Source organism: Hippopotamus amphibius, chromosome 6, assembly GCF_030028045.1.
Source record: "Hippopotamus amphibius kiboko isolate mHipAmp2 chromosome 6, mHipAmp2.hap2, whole genome shotgun sequence".
Lineage (NCBI taxonomy): Eukaryota > Metazoa > Chordata > Mammalia > Artiodactyla > Hippopotamidae > Hippopotamus > Hippopotamus amphibius.
Genome location: NC_080191.1, coordinates 154,763,944 through 154,780,475, shown reverse-complemented (window position 1 = coordinate 154,780,475; position 16,532 = coordinate 154,763,944). Strand labels below are relative to the sequence as shown.

Here is a 16,532-nt window from a genome sequence, read left to right as displayed (position 1 = left end):
CTGCCTTTACCAGTTCAGGCCTATTTTCAACGTTAGACCGTATCATCAGTGGAGGTCTCTTTAGGTCATAACTTTATTACCTGGTACCTATCGTATAATAAATATATACATATAGTCAGTATTCAATAAATATTTGTTAAATGAGGCAGGCTAAACTAAGAACAGGCAAAGCTGCAGTAAAAATATTAGCATACAGAGTTTTACTGCAATACTGTTCTAGAGCCTGCAGTATCTATGCCAGTGTGACTAAAACACATGAAACCTTTTCCACATAAAGAGTAAGAGTATGCACCCAAATGAACTGATACTTAAGGAAAACTCAGCGATTTGCCTTACCAGTCCTGCATGGGAATAACTAAATCCTGCTTCTCGGGATACAGACCAATTGGCATGCTCTTCAATCACTGACATATCTGGAAACTTTACCACACTGCTGAACCAGTCAAACTCCAACTCTAAACATGGAGTTTCCTAAGAGATGGAATAAAAGTTATTATACATATTACACTTGACTGTCATACACACAAAAAAGGAAAAAAAATATAATTTATGATAATAAAAAGCTTACTTTATTTGGATTTGATCCAGTAACACCAATAGGGTTCAGCAGATCTTCTAGTCCATGAGGTACTGGCCAAAGATTCAAAGCCATTTTTCCAGATACTAGAGTATCTGTGTAATCAAACAAGTTTATATTTCCCCAGGCCAATGGACAGTGTTCCTTAAAAAACAGAAAAATGTTCACTACTCTGTAGATTAAATTATAAAATGCATTTCAAAATATCGATACTTTTCCTTCCCAGAAAGGAGAATTCAACAACTGTCTTTTTAATGGTATCTATAACAAGTCACATTAAGTTTTTCAAAGTTTCTTTCCTTTGAAACTTCAAATAGTTTCCTTCCTTTTACCCATTTGAAATTACATGTATTTTTTTTCTTAAGCTCTTTATTGGAATATAATTGCTTTACACTCTTGTACCAGTTTTTGAGGTACACCAAAGTGAATCAACTGTATTTAGACATATATCCCCATATCCCCTCCCTCTCGCAACTCCCTCCCTCCCTCCCTGTCCTGGCCCTCAAAAGCATCACCCATCATCAAGTTGATCTCCCTTTGTTATACAGCAACTTCCCACCAGCTATCTATTTTACAGTTGGTAGTGTATCTACGTCTATGCTACTCTCTCACTTTGTCCCAGCTTCTCCTTTGCCCCCCACCCTCCCAGCCCCGTGTCCTGAAGTCCATTCTCTACAGCTGCATCTTTATTCTTGCCCCGTCACTGGGTTCATCAGTACCATTTTTTTAGATTCCATATATGTGAGTTAGCATACGGTTATTTGTTTTTCTCTTTCTGGCTTACTTCACTCTGTATGACAGTCTCTAGATCTATCCACCTCATTACATATAGCTCCATTTCATTCCTTTTTATGGCTGAGTAATATTCCATTGTACATATATGTGCCACATCTTCTTTATCATCTGTTGATGGGCACTTAGGTTGCTTCCATGTCCTGGCTATTGTAAATAGTGCTGCAGTGAACATTGTGGTACATATCTCTTTTTGGATTATGGTTTTCTCTGCGTATATGCCCACGAGTGGGATTGCTGGGTCATATGGTAGTTCCATTTTTACTTTTTTAAGGAACCTTCAAACTGTTTTCCATAGTGGCTGTACCAACTTACATTCCCACCAACAGTGCAGGAGAGTTCCCTTTTCGCCACGCTCTCTCCAACATTTATTGTTTCTAGATTTTTTGATGATGGCCATTCTGACTGGTGTGAGGTGATACCTCATTCTGGCTTTGACATGCATTTCTCTGATGATTAGTGATGTTGAGCATCTTTTCATGTGTTTGTTGGCCATCTGTATGTCTTCTTTGGAGAAATGTCTATTTAGGTCTTCACCCACTTGTGGATTGCGTTATTTGCTTTTTTGGTATGAAGCTGCATGGGCTGCTTATATATTTTGGAGATTAATCCTTTGTCCGTTGCTTCACTGGCAAGTATTTTCTCCCATTCTGAGTGTTGTCTTCTTGTCTTGTTTATGGTTTCTTTCACTGTGCAAAAGCTTTTAAGTTTCATGAGGTCCCATTTGTTTATTCTTGATTTTATTTCCATTATTCTAGGAGGTGGGTCAAAAAGGCTCATGCTTTGATGTATGTCATAGAGTGTTCTGCCTATGTTTTCCTCTAGGAGTTTTATAGGGTCTGGCCTTACATGTAGGTCTTTAATCCATTTTGAGTTTATTTTTGTGTATGGTGTTAGGAAGTGTTCTAATTTCATGCTTTTACACGTTGCTGTCAAATTTTCCCAGCACCACTTATTGAAGAGGCTGTCTTTTTTCCATTGTATATTCTTGCCTCCTTTGTCCAAGATAAGGTGCCCATATGTGTGTGGGTTTACCTCTGGACTCTCTATTCTGTTCCACTGATCTTCCTTTCTATTTTTGTGCCAGTACCATACTGTCATGATCACTGTGGCCTTGTAATATAGTCTGAAGTCAGGAAGTCTAATTCCACCAACTCTGCCTTGCCTCCTTAAGATTGCTTTGGCTATTCAGGGTCTTTTGCGTTTCCATACAAATCGTAAGACTTCTTGTTCTAGTTCTGGAAAAATGCCATTGGTAATTTGATAGGGATTGCATTGAATCTGTAAATTGCTTTGGGTGGGATAGTCATTTTCACAATATTGATTCTTCCAATCCAAGAACATGGTATGTCTCTCCACCTGTTTGTATCATCTTTGATGTCTTTCATCAGTGTCTTACTGTTTTCTGCATACAGGTCTTTTGCCTCCTTAGGCAGGTTTATTCCTGGGTATTTTATTCTTTTTGTTGCATTGGTAAATGGGAGAGTTTCCTTAATTTCTGCTTTTTCATTGTTAGTGTATAGGAATGCAAGAGATTTCTGTGCATTAATTTTGTATCCTGCTACTTTACTAAATTCATTGATTAGTGCTAGCAGTTTTCTGGTAGAATCTCTAGGGTTTTCTATGTATAATATCATGTCATCTGCAAAGAGTGACAATTTTACTTCTTCTTTTCCAATTTGGACTCCTTTTATAAAATTATTATGTATTTTGTTAATTACAAACAGGAAATACAAACCAAAGCAAGTAGTGACTACCATGTGCGTGTAGTCACTCTGATGTTTAAAAATTTTATCAATATGAATTCAGGACATACTCATCATAAAATAAATTCTGGAAGCTCTACCAAGTTATTCTTCTTTATGTAAATATATTATTTTTAAATGTTTGATTTATTAATTTTTTAAATAAAGAAAAAATAATATCCATTTCTAGAAAAAATTAAATCAGCAGTATAATTAGGAGTTTTTAGAGGTGAATATGATTTGTTCCTTTTGAAATACTTTACCTCTTTAGCACCCTTTCGGCCTTTAACAGAACAAATGGAAAGGCAAAGTCGAGCAGCACGAGGAAGATCAGGAATGTATATATCGTAATTCAGCCATTCATTCCACCTATGAAAAATTAAAGAAAAAAATTATTTACCAAAAAAGACTTTACAGGGACTTCCTAGGTGGCGCAGTGGTTAAGAATCTGCCTGCCAATGCAGGCGACATGGGTATGATCCCTGCTCCCGGAAGATCCCACATGCTGCAGAGCAACTAAGCCCATGTGCCACAACAATTGAGCCTGTGCTCTAGAGCCTATGAGCCACAGCTACTGAGCCCACGTGCCACAACTACTGAAGCCCACAGGCCTAGAACCCATGCTCCACAACAAGAGAAGCCACCGCAATGGAGGAACCCACACACCACAATGAAATGTAGCCCCCACTCGCCACAGCTAGAGAAAGCCCGTGTGTAGCAACGAAGACCCATTGCAGCCAATAAATAAATAATAAGTAAATAAATAAATTTACTTTTTTAGAAAGGTATTATTAAAAAAAGACTTTATCCAGAATATATAAATGACTCCTACAAATCATCAAGAAAAAGACAATCAAATGAAAAACCAGACCACAGACTGAATGGAACAGACACTTCACAAGTTCATATCTAAATGGCTAGTAGACAGGAAAAGGTAGGCAATATCATTTGTCATCCAGAAAATGCAAAATAAAAGATATTACTATAAAAGAGAATGGCTAAAACTATAAAGACTGATGATACTAAGGGGTGGTGAGGTGCAGTAACAGGAAATCTCATATGTGCTAGGGGAGGTGTAATTTGTACAACCAATTTGGAAAGCATAATCTAGTAAAACTGACCTATGACTCAGCTCCACCTCTAGGTATAAAACCACAGAAGTGTATGCATTTCTGCACAGAATGTTAATAGAATTATTTACAGTAGCCCCAACCCTCAAAAAATTCGAATGTCCAAAATTTATCTATAGAATAGATAAATGGTAGTATGTTCATATAATGGCATACTATATATCAATAGAAATGAACACCCGTTATTTACAACATGGATGAAATCTAACAAACAAAATATGGAGTGTAAGAAGCTAGAAACAAAAGAATATCTATTCCTTGAGTCCATTTATATAAAATTCAGGAACAACCAAAACTAACCAATAGTGTTAGAAATCAAGATAGTAGTTACTTTTGGGGAGGAGAGAAGATTAATGGATTGGGAAGGAGTATGAGGAGGGGTTTTGAGAATGCTGGTAAATGTTCTAATTCTTGGTTATATAGGTGTTCACTTTGTGAAAATTCACTGAACTGTACAATTATGATTTGTATAATTTTATGCACCTATGCTATATTTCAGTAAAATTAAAAAGCAAATTAGCTTACAGATGAGGCAAATAGAAAAAGGAAGCTAAGATAAAATTAGATTTCCTATTATGATTAAAATATTTAATTACTTTTATATATAATAAGTCAGTATGTACATAAAATAAAGGATACATAAGGAGAAAGTGTTTACATTTTAGAGTAACTACTTCACAAGAGGTAACAAAACTTGACATTCATAATAAGGAAAGGATAAAAAGTTACTACAAAAAGTAGTAGTTATTGGATGTTACATGTGAAATTATCTCTATATTTGGTAAACATACTTATAAAGAGCCAAGTACAGTAAGTAATAGCCTTTCTTTTTAATTAAAAAACTTTACAGGGCTTCCGAGGTGGCGCAGTGGTTAAGAATCTGCCTGCCAATGCAGGGGACATGGGTTCAATCCCTGCTCCAGGAAGATCCCACATGCTGTGGAATAACTAAGCCCGTGCGCCACAACTACTGAGCCCATGTGCCGCAACTACTGAAGCCTGCGCGCCTGGAGCCCGTGCTTGGCAACAAGAGAAGCCACCACAATGAGGATCCTGCGCACCACAATGAAGAGTAGCCCCCACTCGCCACAACTAGAGAAAGCCCGTGTGCAGCAATGAAGACCCAATGCAGCCAATAAATAAATAAATAAAATAAATTAAAATAAATAAATAAATTTATTAAAAAAACATTATAGTAATGGCTAAGAGTTTGGACTCAGAACTATCTTGTTTCTACTGTTTTACTAAATGTGTAACCCTTGCTTTGTCTGTTTTTTCATCTGTTGAAAAGGGACTAGTAACAGTACCTACTCTCATCAAGTGTTTTGAAGATTAAATGAGATAACATAAGTAAAGCAACTAAGACAGTAACTGGTTCATGTTAAAACCTCAAGTGCTAGACATTAACTTTGAAAACTTTTCAAATGGCTTCTTTATATTTCTACTCTATTTTCTGATTATAAATAAAACAAGATTTAATTAACAAAACAGTATAAGAATTCTATTTTTAATTAGTCAGACTAAGGTATAAAACTTTGTCAGTAAAATAAGTTATATTTATCCTAGTATCTTTGCTTGAGTGTGGACAAAGATAAAAAGAAATATACTGTCCATTTATACAGAGAAGACTTACATTTAAAATAGGAGAACTTAGCGAGAAGGAAATCTAAAGGAAAGGAAATAACAAATGCAGGGAAAAGAAATACAGTGAGATTTGATAAGTCCACAGTAACTCAAGAAAAATTAGATGATGTATCTCAAATGTACCTAGTACTTTTCACTACTTTGAAATCTTTAGAATTGCTCATAATTAGTGAGAACTTTTCTCCACACTTTCTAAGCGAGCTGTGTCTTATTAATGTAGTTCAATACCATGCTAACCGAGTAAAGCATGTTCCTTTCTTCTAAAGTACATACACACACAGCCCCCCGCCCCACATCCAATTAAGTTCTTTATTTTTAGGCAATGGTTATATATATATGTGTTCCAAATTGATTCTGATTTTTGGAGATAACTGGTAACATTTATAAGGAAATCATAAAGTATCTAATTTAGTTAGCATATAGAAAGAACAGATTTAGAACAATCACTTAATCTCAGATTCTATCTTTCTAATCACTTCAGAAAAGTTTTAAAATTTACTTAAATCTTTATACTACTACCATAGGGATTTTACCTTATAGATATTCTTAAAGGAGAGATAATAAAATATAAGTCCTTTCTGAATAACTACTTTAATATATTAAAATTTTGACATTTTAATCTTACATTATTAAATAAATTTACCTTTCACTTTTCTAAAGCCTGTTTATTTTTGGTACTTGAAAGAACTAGGATAAATGTACCCAACATTATTTTGGGGTCTTTGCTTGGGGCTTACTGAACTCCTTAGATTGTTGGTTTTCGAGTTTTCACCAAAGTTGGAAAATTTTGGCTATTATTTACTCAAATATTGTTTTCCTGCTCCTTGCACAATCACCCACCTAACCTGTGACAGATATGCCTTACGAGCAGGAAATAAATTTTGTTGTTCTAACAAAAAATTTAAAAGATTCTGGTGTTGTCTGTTGCTACAGCATAACTTCTAACCTGCATGATACTTTCTGACCTACAATGGATTCAGGCAGGGTGGGGAACTATTGCCCTTCCTCTTGGTAGAGAAGGTTACCATTTCTTTGAACGTTACCTAGGCTCGCTCACCTCTAGCAATTTAATTACAAGACCAGAACTTTTTCTTGACTCTCCTAGAACTCAGTCTGAATTCATAATGAAATTTAATTCTGGAAGATCCACTAGTTAGCTCCGTTGCTAGTCTAAAAAGTCCATCTTTAACATTAAATTCCAATTTGAGTTCTCTTAAAATATTACTATTATATTCAGGAATAAACTTTTATTCCCAAATGATTCTATAAAGAGAAGCAAAGAAATGGCAGGATGGCAAGCTGCTGAATTATGTATATTTCTTCAGTTTATCTAGGCAGTAATCATTCAAAAATGTTCCTAATAACTCCCCAACTAGTAAGAAATTGACTTGTTCCCAAAGATTCTTTATTTGAATGTCATAAATATGTATTCATGGGAATCTTGTAAGAGAAACTGCCTCAGAGTAGTCCAGCTCTAAAGTTGTTTGCCAACTCTCACTTTTAATGGAAATGGAAATGGAAATAAAAAAGGAATAAAATGCTAGGTTTATGGGTCTAATGTAAGGAATCATTGGCACAAAACTATAACCACATTCTGTTCTCTCCTTGACACAATGAGAAGAGAGAATCAGAAAAACCCTTCTGATGACCTTTTAGAGAGAATCAATAAAGTGATCCTGTGATTGATACTCATTTGATGGAATGTCCTCATGTTCTATATGTAAATGTCTGCTAATTATGTATGACTTGTATAAAACTAATGATGTAAAATATACTTTTATTTATTATACTGCTAAGCACTAATACAACTTTTGGAGATATAAATTCATATACTCCCTTACCTGGGATTGGAACAAGGTACTCTTTGAGTGTTCACATTATCACATAAGGGTTCTCCTCCATGGTAGATACCTGTTCGAACATAGATCTAAGGAAAAAAAAAAGTTATGTGTATACACATACATATATATATATATACACACACACATATGCATACTAGCCCAGACCAATATTAAACATTATCAAAACAATGTAACTGATGTGAATGAGAGACTCAACTAAAAGTTTCTGTTCAGATGTAGCTTTCTGTTCTCTTTTTCTTCACATATATAGTAAATTACTACTGATGCAGATTCTTCACCAAAATGTATTACTGCCTTCAGGCAGACATTACACTATTAAAAATCAACATAGGTGGACTTCCCTGGTGGTCCAGTGGTTAAGAATCTGCTTTCCAATGCAGGGGACGCGGGTTTGATACCTGGTCGGGGAACTAAGATCCCACATGCTGCGGGGCAACTAAGCCCATGTGCTGCAACTACTGAGCCTGCATGTCAGCTCAACTAGAGAGCCTGTGTGCCGCAACTAGGGAGAAGCCTGCACGCCGCAATGAAAGATCCTGTATGCCACAACTAAGACACAACACAGCTAAATAAATAAATAAGTAAATAAATAATAATAAAAAAAATCAACATAGGCCCACAATCCCTTTAGGCCAGATATGTAATTCAGAGTTTTTCATATTTTAGAAAGATAAATTGGTACATATACTAAATATTACTTAGTACTCTCATCAGTTAGAGCAGTACTCCATAAAGAAATTAATAGTTCTGCAACAAAACATATGGATATTTACACTAAGTGGGATAAATAAAGACTAAAAAACCTTGCTTCAGGTTAGGTCAGGTTTTCCTGCCAAATGAATTCTGTAAAAGTTTGGTTTTAAGAGTTTAGAGTTATGGATATTAGAATTATTAGAATTAGGGATATCAGAATTACAGAAAAGGACTATAAGCTGAGGTAGATGTTTTCTAGCCAACTGAAGACATACTGCAGGTCAACAGATTATTATACAGTTCAATAAAAAGGATTTATATAAAATAATTTATATACAACAATAAACATCAACACTTGACCTTACCTTGTCAATGTCTCGAATATTTACATTCACATAGGTTGCACAAAGAATTTTTATTCTGAGTGCACTATTTATAACCCAAAGGGATTTTGTAGATGTTTCTCCATTCATATATGGAGTAGCTGTGGAGATGCGTCTGGAATAAGATGGCATTGTAAAACAGTCCATTGGCAGTTGAGAGTAGAGGCTTTCTTTAGCCATCAGCATCAAATTGGGCATCCTCCCAAGCATTATACAGCTTCTTATGTACTGTAAGAGATTGGGGCAGGGGGAGAAGCCATTTCTTGTAAGGTTTTTCATTTTAAAGGCAAAACATTAAGACTACTATGAGAATTTACATACTAATCTGCAGAGGTTATTTAAAAAAAGAGACATTTCTTAGCAGTTGCTATATTTATAACATTTAAAATTCTAACATTTACGGGTTAGGTTAGCGCACAGATAAACCAAGCACCTCTTAGAATATAAACTGTATAAAAGAAAAGAAAAACAAAGGTCAGCGTTTGAGATTGCAGTTCTACCTTTAACTGAAAGGGGAAAAAAAAGAAAAGAAAAAAGGAATTAAAAATAAGGATAAGAAGATACTCATTATGAAAACACTGCACTTGTTAAAGGGAAAGCAATATCATTTAGGAAGCCTCTGCCATTCAAGCTATGAAGTCATACTGATGTCAGATCCAAGACTTGCTGCCCACTTGTTCTTCCAGCCCAACATTTCTTGAGAAACATTTGTTTTGTTAAAAAAAAAAATCCAAAACAAAAACCACAAAGAGAGGAGACTAATAAAATTATGGAATATGTTTTAAAAAATATTAAAATGCATTGGTTTGAACTTAGAAATGGCTGTTAGGATAGAGATTTTTAATATAAATGCTACTGTACATATATTACAAAAACCTATTTTCTTACCCATAAGCCCTACTAGACTGTAAGCAACCTAAAAGCCAGAACCATGTCTTGCCTGGTATTGTAAATCAGTACTTGACATATGCTTGATGCAAATATAGTTGCTTCTTATAGGTATTTATTTAATGACTAGAAATAAAGAGTAGGGAAGTATTTATAGCATATCTTAATTAACTGTAGATCATGGATTTTTTTAAATGTTTAATTCCTTCTAGTGCCATTACTTGGGAAGAGAGAAAAATCATTAAATACCCCATATGTGGAGGTTAGTGTAACTGCCAACTTTTTTTTTTTTTGTCAAAGAACACATTTACCTTATTGCTTATATTGCTTATTCAAATAAATACAATAACCCCTTTTTCAAAAAAAACTAAGACACATGAAAAGCCTTTTGAGCAAGTTCTATGTTATTTAAAATTCCTGTTGGCTATAAAGTTATTTCCACTATAGAACTGGACCTATCCAGAAAAGCACATGCATTTTTTGCATGTAGAATACCTGAAACATTATTATATTTTACCTCATGGCACAATTAAACAGTCACCAAATCAAATGTTTGTATCTGAATAATGATATAACTATTGTTACTACTGTAAAACATTAGCAGCTCACCCATATATGTAGTCAGGTCCCCAAATACTAACTATATAAAATCTAAAAGAATAGCACCTGTCCTCTCAATTTCATCAATCTCTCAAATTGAATATAGTGTAAAAGATAAACTTATTAATGCTATTTACTAATATTAATTATTTAATTTTGGGATTTCCCTAGCTGTTCAGTGGTTAGGGCTTGGCACTTTCACTGCCAAAGCCCAGGTTCAATTCCTGGTCGGGGAACTAAGATCCCGGGAGCTGTGCAGTGTGGCCAAAAAAAAAAAAATTAATTTTCAAGAACTATGTCCTTAACACAGATACCAGTTCTCAATGTGATTACCTTTTAAATTTAAAATTAATATCTTTGAAACTTGTTACTCACCTTATACTGACTCAAAGGATATTTTTCTAGGAAGTATTCATCACATCCACATACTTTTAAAATATACTTGCCCTGATATTCTAAAACACAGAGTTTTAATTGTTCAGATGATAGCAACATACTTCGAGTTTTTTTTCTGATTGCTTCAGCAATTACTTGTTCTGGCACACAGTCATGGTTGATTTTCAGAGTATACTTCTGCTTGTCATTATTTGGAGAAACTATTACCCAAATCACCACTATTATTTGCCCTATAATAGGAAAATAATATTAGATGTAGTCACCACATATTTTCATTTTTTAAAAGACAAATTTCAAAAGGTATGCACTACCATTACTCTAACCATAATCAGAAATGACTTATAACCAACCTTAATTAAATATAGGTAAATGTCAGGTAGAAAGATCAAATCTTCAAATTTGAAAGGGCTACCAAACTATGCCCAAACCTCATGTTAAGGCAAGCACACAAAACTGTGACTACTGTGTGTCTCAAGTACCAAGACCAAGCTAGTTTCCATTCTAAACTGCACGACATACTTCATAGATACAACCCCTGTGAAGAGTGACTCATGATGGCATCAAAGGTTCAATAGTACCTTAAGTAGAAGAATTTCTGGTAACTATGGGAAAGAATCATGGAGGCTTAAAGATGCTGAGTCAAAATGAGAGAAAAGATGGGGAAGAAAGGGGAAGAAAATAAATTTTCTATCTTTCTTCCTTTTAAGAATAATTAAGCTTTAAGCTGGGGGACCAAAAAAAGAAAAGAAAATGAAAATGAAAAGATTAAAAGTATGTTAGAGTGGTCTAGGTATTTATAGTAAAATTCTTTCAAATTTTCTATAAGTTGGAAATTTTTCATAAAAAGTATTGGGGAAAAAAGGAAAAGAGCATTCCATTTTAAAAAGTATGCTAAAGTAAAAATGAATTTTAAATGAAGATCTTACATTATATTAAGCATTAAACTACTTTGAATAATATGGCTGAAATAGTAATAAAATGTCTTCATTTATTCTGACAGAATAATATATTTAATAGTGTGTGAGTTAACCTATTCTATAACTTTCAATTAAAAACTTCATTTATGTTATTCTGAACAATACAAATATTTATGTGGTACAATGATATTTTCATTTTTGAAACAATATAGTTTATGTACTCTCATGTTTACTTAATTCTAAAAAATCAGATTGTCAAAAGTCAACTTATATATTATCACTCATTATGATCAGAGTTAAATACTGCATCTAACATTAAGATTAAGAAATTTACTTTTTCTCTGTATATAGTAAGAATATGTGATGTTTCCCCAAAATTTCATAAAATATTTCTATTTGTACTTTTTTTTGTAAAAAAAAAAGTGAGAGAGTAGCATAGACATATTTACACTACCAACTGTGAAACAGATAGCTAGTGGGAAGTTGCTGTATAACACAGGGAGTTCAACTCAAGGATGGATGATGCCTTAGAGGACTGGGATGGGGAGGGTGGGGGGGAGTCGAGGGAGGGAGGGAATATGGGGATATGTGTATAAATACAGATGATTGAACCTGGTGTACCTCAAAAAAAAAAAAAAATTCTTGTCAGTAAAGCAGTCCCTGCCTTCAAGAAGCTTATGATCCAGCTAGGATAAAAAGACTGTACAAAGATACAGGTGCAGATAGAAGTTTTCACTACAGTGACCAATTATGGTAGACTTACAATTTTCTTACCTTTATCCAATTTATTATATATGTGCTTTGGCAGTTCTGGTGAGGATTCTACATTTGGAGGATAGACATACATTGCTCTACTATGAGGTGAATTAAGATCCCTAAGATCCACAGCTTCTTTACAAACGTTGAGGATATTTCTTCGGAAGTCCTGTACTTCTGGATCTTTAACCATATCAAATTCACACACTGGCATGCCAATAGCAAAACCTTAAAAAAAATTATGTAGACAAGATAACATTCTGTTAAACACACAGTGAGTCCATGTTTGTTATAAACAGGGAACTTGGTGGATATGGAAGACCATAGTAAAGAAGTTTCTCTGTGTTAATAAAATTTTTGATGAATTCATATAGTAAGAACTGACAGGATCTCAAATATTTTTAACATATAAAATATGATATGTTTGGCAATTTGGAGCAAAGGGAGCAAACATTATTCATATTAATTATTTTTTAAAAGACAAAACAAAACTGGGATATAACAAATATAAATCATCCCTAAAGTTTTTTCTTAAAAAAACTTTATAGAATACCAAGGTGTTAAAAATAGTTCCTCAGCCTAACAGTCAAGAAAGACTTTAGATTTATAATGATTTTTATTTTGAAATCTATTTTTTTAAGATTACAAAGGTAATTAATCAGTTCAGACACAATATTTTACTAATGAGATGCCATTTCAAAATTTCATCATACCAATTTCTCGATTGAGGATCTTTTCTTCACGGTTGCCTACTGGCTCAATTACTTTTAAAAAGGGTTGAAAAAGCCGAAGGTCACAAAGTCGTCTTGTTTCATCAAAAAATTCTTCCCTTTCTGCTTCTTGGGTAACACTTACGAAAATGTAAGAAGATTCATCTTGAAGAAGTTGATGGAGAGGGTATTTTCTCGCTTCTTTAAATAGTTCATGCTTTATAGTTACTAACGTGGCCTCACGGAGGCATTCTAAAGTCACTATCATCCCATTTGGTAGTAAACATTCTACTAGGATTCTTGGGGGCATCAAGTGGATGCCCCACAGTTCACCTGATGATGGTCTTGGAGGCATTGTTCTGATCCTTTACAAGTTTTACATATAAAAGTACTTTAAGGAATTAGATGCGTGGCTGTCCCAAAGCAGAAATCTAAACCAAAGAAAGAAAACATATGTTAAAAGGGAAACAACCATTGAAGAATATATTTATGGCATTACTAAATGCAAAAATTCATTTTCTGTAGTTTGACATGATAAGGGTAAATAATTATAATTCATCTTAGATTGCTGCTCATAAGTAGGCTAAAAGAATTGATTCCAAAGCAGAAATCAGAAAAAAAAAAAAAAAAAAAAACCACTTGTATTTAATTATGTTTAATAAATTCATTCCACAAAAAAGTTTTTATTTGAATGGATTTTTAAAGTCAGGTCTTATCAAGACAGAGCTGGAGCTATGGAGAGAATAATAGTAAGTTGCAATTGAAACCAAAATTCCCATCATACATCACTCTTTTCTATTTTTATGGAGCAACAGAATTTGGGCTGGAAAGGATCTTTTGGATCATGGGTCCATTGTTCTTATTTTAAAGATGAATAAAGTCAAGTCTAGAGAAGTCAAATCCTTTTCCTTTTACACCCCTACATCCATCCTGTGGTAACTAGAATTTACACAGCTTAGTCTCTTCTTCTTTCTTAAGAAAAGAAAGAGAAATCTTTGTAATTTCCTTTTTTATATTGATTATTGTCTAAGTGATATCTTAGACCATTTTGTTTTTTACATATAATTTAGTTATATAGTCACTATAATATAAAGTGTCAGCAATGCACTTTCCTTGAGATATAATGATGAATTTGCAACAATCCATCCCTTTTATCAAACAACCCAGTCCTGATGCTTTGGACTGAAATGATCTACACATCCAATGACTCTTTTTGTCAGTATAATCTTCCAACAAACTGTCAGGCACTTATTTTAAAAAATATTAAGTATGATTACAATTTGAAGCCCTCATTTATTTTAGATGTCAACAACCTTAAGGGTTCCTTTAGAAGATACTGTCAAAACCCACACAGCACAATTTTATTTCTTGCTATTTACATTTTCTTTTATTTAGTAAGCTAAACTGTAAAGGTATAAGAAAAAATAAGGTCAGAGATATAAAGAAAATAAAAAAGAATTAAAAGTTAAGCAAGAGGAATGAATCAAAAAAGCCCAGATAACTTACTGTATTCAATTACTGTATCAGGCACAGTAGACAACAGGTATAAATGACACTTTGTTTATTCACCAAAAATGTATTGGTGGTGTCCCCAGGACCATATCAGGTGCTGGGAATATGATAATAAATAAGATAAGCATGGCCCTTTCCCTCACAAGACAAAGTCAAGAGTGTGAAGGTTATGTGAAGGTGTGGGGTAATAAATTCACAGGTACAAAGCAGAAAAAAAATGCTCTCATGAAGAAGTGCTAGGTGCTATAAAAGCACATAGCGTGGTCACCTAACTTAATGGAAGCTGGAGTGGGAAAGTTTTCCATAGGAGGTAACATATAAACTAAATTCTTTAAAGATAAGCAGGAGCTGAATAAACACAGTGAGAAAGAAGTGAGGAGCATGATATATCTAATTCAGAAACCTATCTCTGATTCCTTTATGTCATACTCGCCAACATCTAACCCATTAACAAATTCCATTAATTCTGTATCCTGAATCTCTCAGTACCTTGGGTCAGGCCACTACTATTTCTTGTCTGGACCACTGCAAAGGCCTAAGTGGTCTTACTACATCTGCATTTGCCCCCTACAATCCATCTTTCTTGTCACAGCCAACGCGACCTAGAGAGGGCAACAGGACCTATTTTGATCAGACATTTCTGCTGTACCCATTCTCAGTTGCAAACAATATGGTAGGCTTCAGAGTTATAACATACGAAGGAGGTGAGGAGTATAAATAGCAGAAATTTCAAGCCCTCTCTCTACCTCTGGAAATACAGAAATCAACTGAAAGACAATAAGGAATGTAAAATTATTTTTTAATACTTGAAAATATTTTCTTCAAATTTATAAAAGAGACTGAAGTTATAGGATTTAAAATATAATTATCTTATTTTCTATACTTTTAATAGAAAATTCACTGGCTAGTAAAAAGACCAGATGGATCAATCTGAGTGCATAATTATAGAAGTGACTTAAGCTAAGCTTTTTAAAAACATACAAAAAAATTTGAAGAATGCAAGGGAAAATGCCAAATGACTACTTTTAAATGATAATCTGCCTGCATAAAAAAGTTCAAATAAAAACAAAACCAAACCACAAACCACACTAAAACAGCAGCTGTGTTTATGGTTTTCTTTGTTGAATGGCACTAACAGATCTATGTTATGGAATCTTGAGGGCAACTATTTTATATAATAAATAACAACCCCCGGAGTCCCATATGTTTCCTAAGAATTAGCAGAAGAGAAGTGTAGTACAACAGGAGATCACTGATTCTAATCCTTATTCTACTATAGTAAATTTATGGGCAATTAACAACTATTAAATACTCAAGACACACCCTTCTCATTAAGAGAAATGCCATCACAGCCATAAAATACTTGGAGATCCTGGAAGGCAGACACTGGTCAACACTCGTAGTACAATACAGAAGAGAGAAGAAGCTAACTTTCTTATTTGTCTTCTTATGCCAGGCCTTATTCTGTTCAAAGCATTACCTCAGAGCTCACAGGAACATAAGTATAGAAGAGGCAAATGGAGCTAACAAACTTACTATTTAGCATATATCTTGCACTTACTCAGGCATAACCCTTTTGGGGTACGTAATAACCATTTTACAGATGAGAAAACTGAAGGTCAGAGAAGTAAAGTCATTAGCCACCAGTAAATGTTAGATATGAATTTTGAATCCAAGTCGAGATGGTTTCAAAGTGTACATTATAACCATACTGCTATTTGGGCTTCAGTTATAGCGGGAATATTCACTGGTGGTGAATAAGACAATGGACTCTGAAGTTATACTGGATTCAAATTCTGTCTGCCTTAACAGTTAACAGCTGTATGGCCTTGAGCAGTTTAATTCATCTCACTGAACCTTGTATCACCCCTTTGCCTCCTGCCCCAATTTATTAAGTTGCGATACTTAATACTTCGTCACACTGGTA

At 34.1% G+C, this 16,532-nt stretch overlaps 1 protein-coding gene across 3 annotated transcripts in view; it reads right to left on the bottom strand.

Moving 5' to 3' along the window:
• PIK3CA (phosphatidylinositol-4,5-bisphosphate 3-kinase catalytic subunit alpha) overlaps window positions 1-16,532 on the bottom strand; it is a 91,017-nt gene that overhangs the window by 25,860 nt on the left and 48,625 nt on the right. For all 3 annotated transcript variants that reach the window (XM_057738261.1, XM_057738262.1, XM_057738263.1), the window contains 8 exons: window positions 13,097-13,524; window positions 12,402-12,611; window positions 10,690-10,940; window positions 8,809-9,054; window positions 7,730-7,815; window positions 3,378-3,483; window positions 569-721; window positions 337-471 (listed from right to left, as the gene is read on the bottom strand). In XM_057738261.1, coding sequence (XP_057594244.1) covers window positions 337-471; window positions 569-721; window positions 3,378-3,483; window positions 7,730-7,815; window positions 8,809-9,054; window positions 10,690-10,940; window positions 12,402-12,611; window positions 13,097-13,448 — 1,539 coding nt within the window. In that variant the 5' untranslated portion in view covers window positions 13,449-13,524. The remainder of the gene's footprint in view (window positions 1-336; window positions 472-568; window positions 722-3,377; window positions 3,484-7,729; window positions 7,816-8,808; window positions 9,055-10,689; window positions 10,941-12,401; window positions 12,612-13,096; window positions 13,525-16,532) is intronic.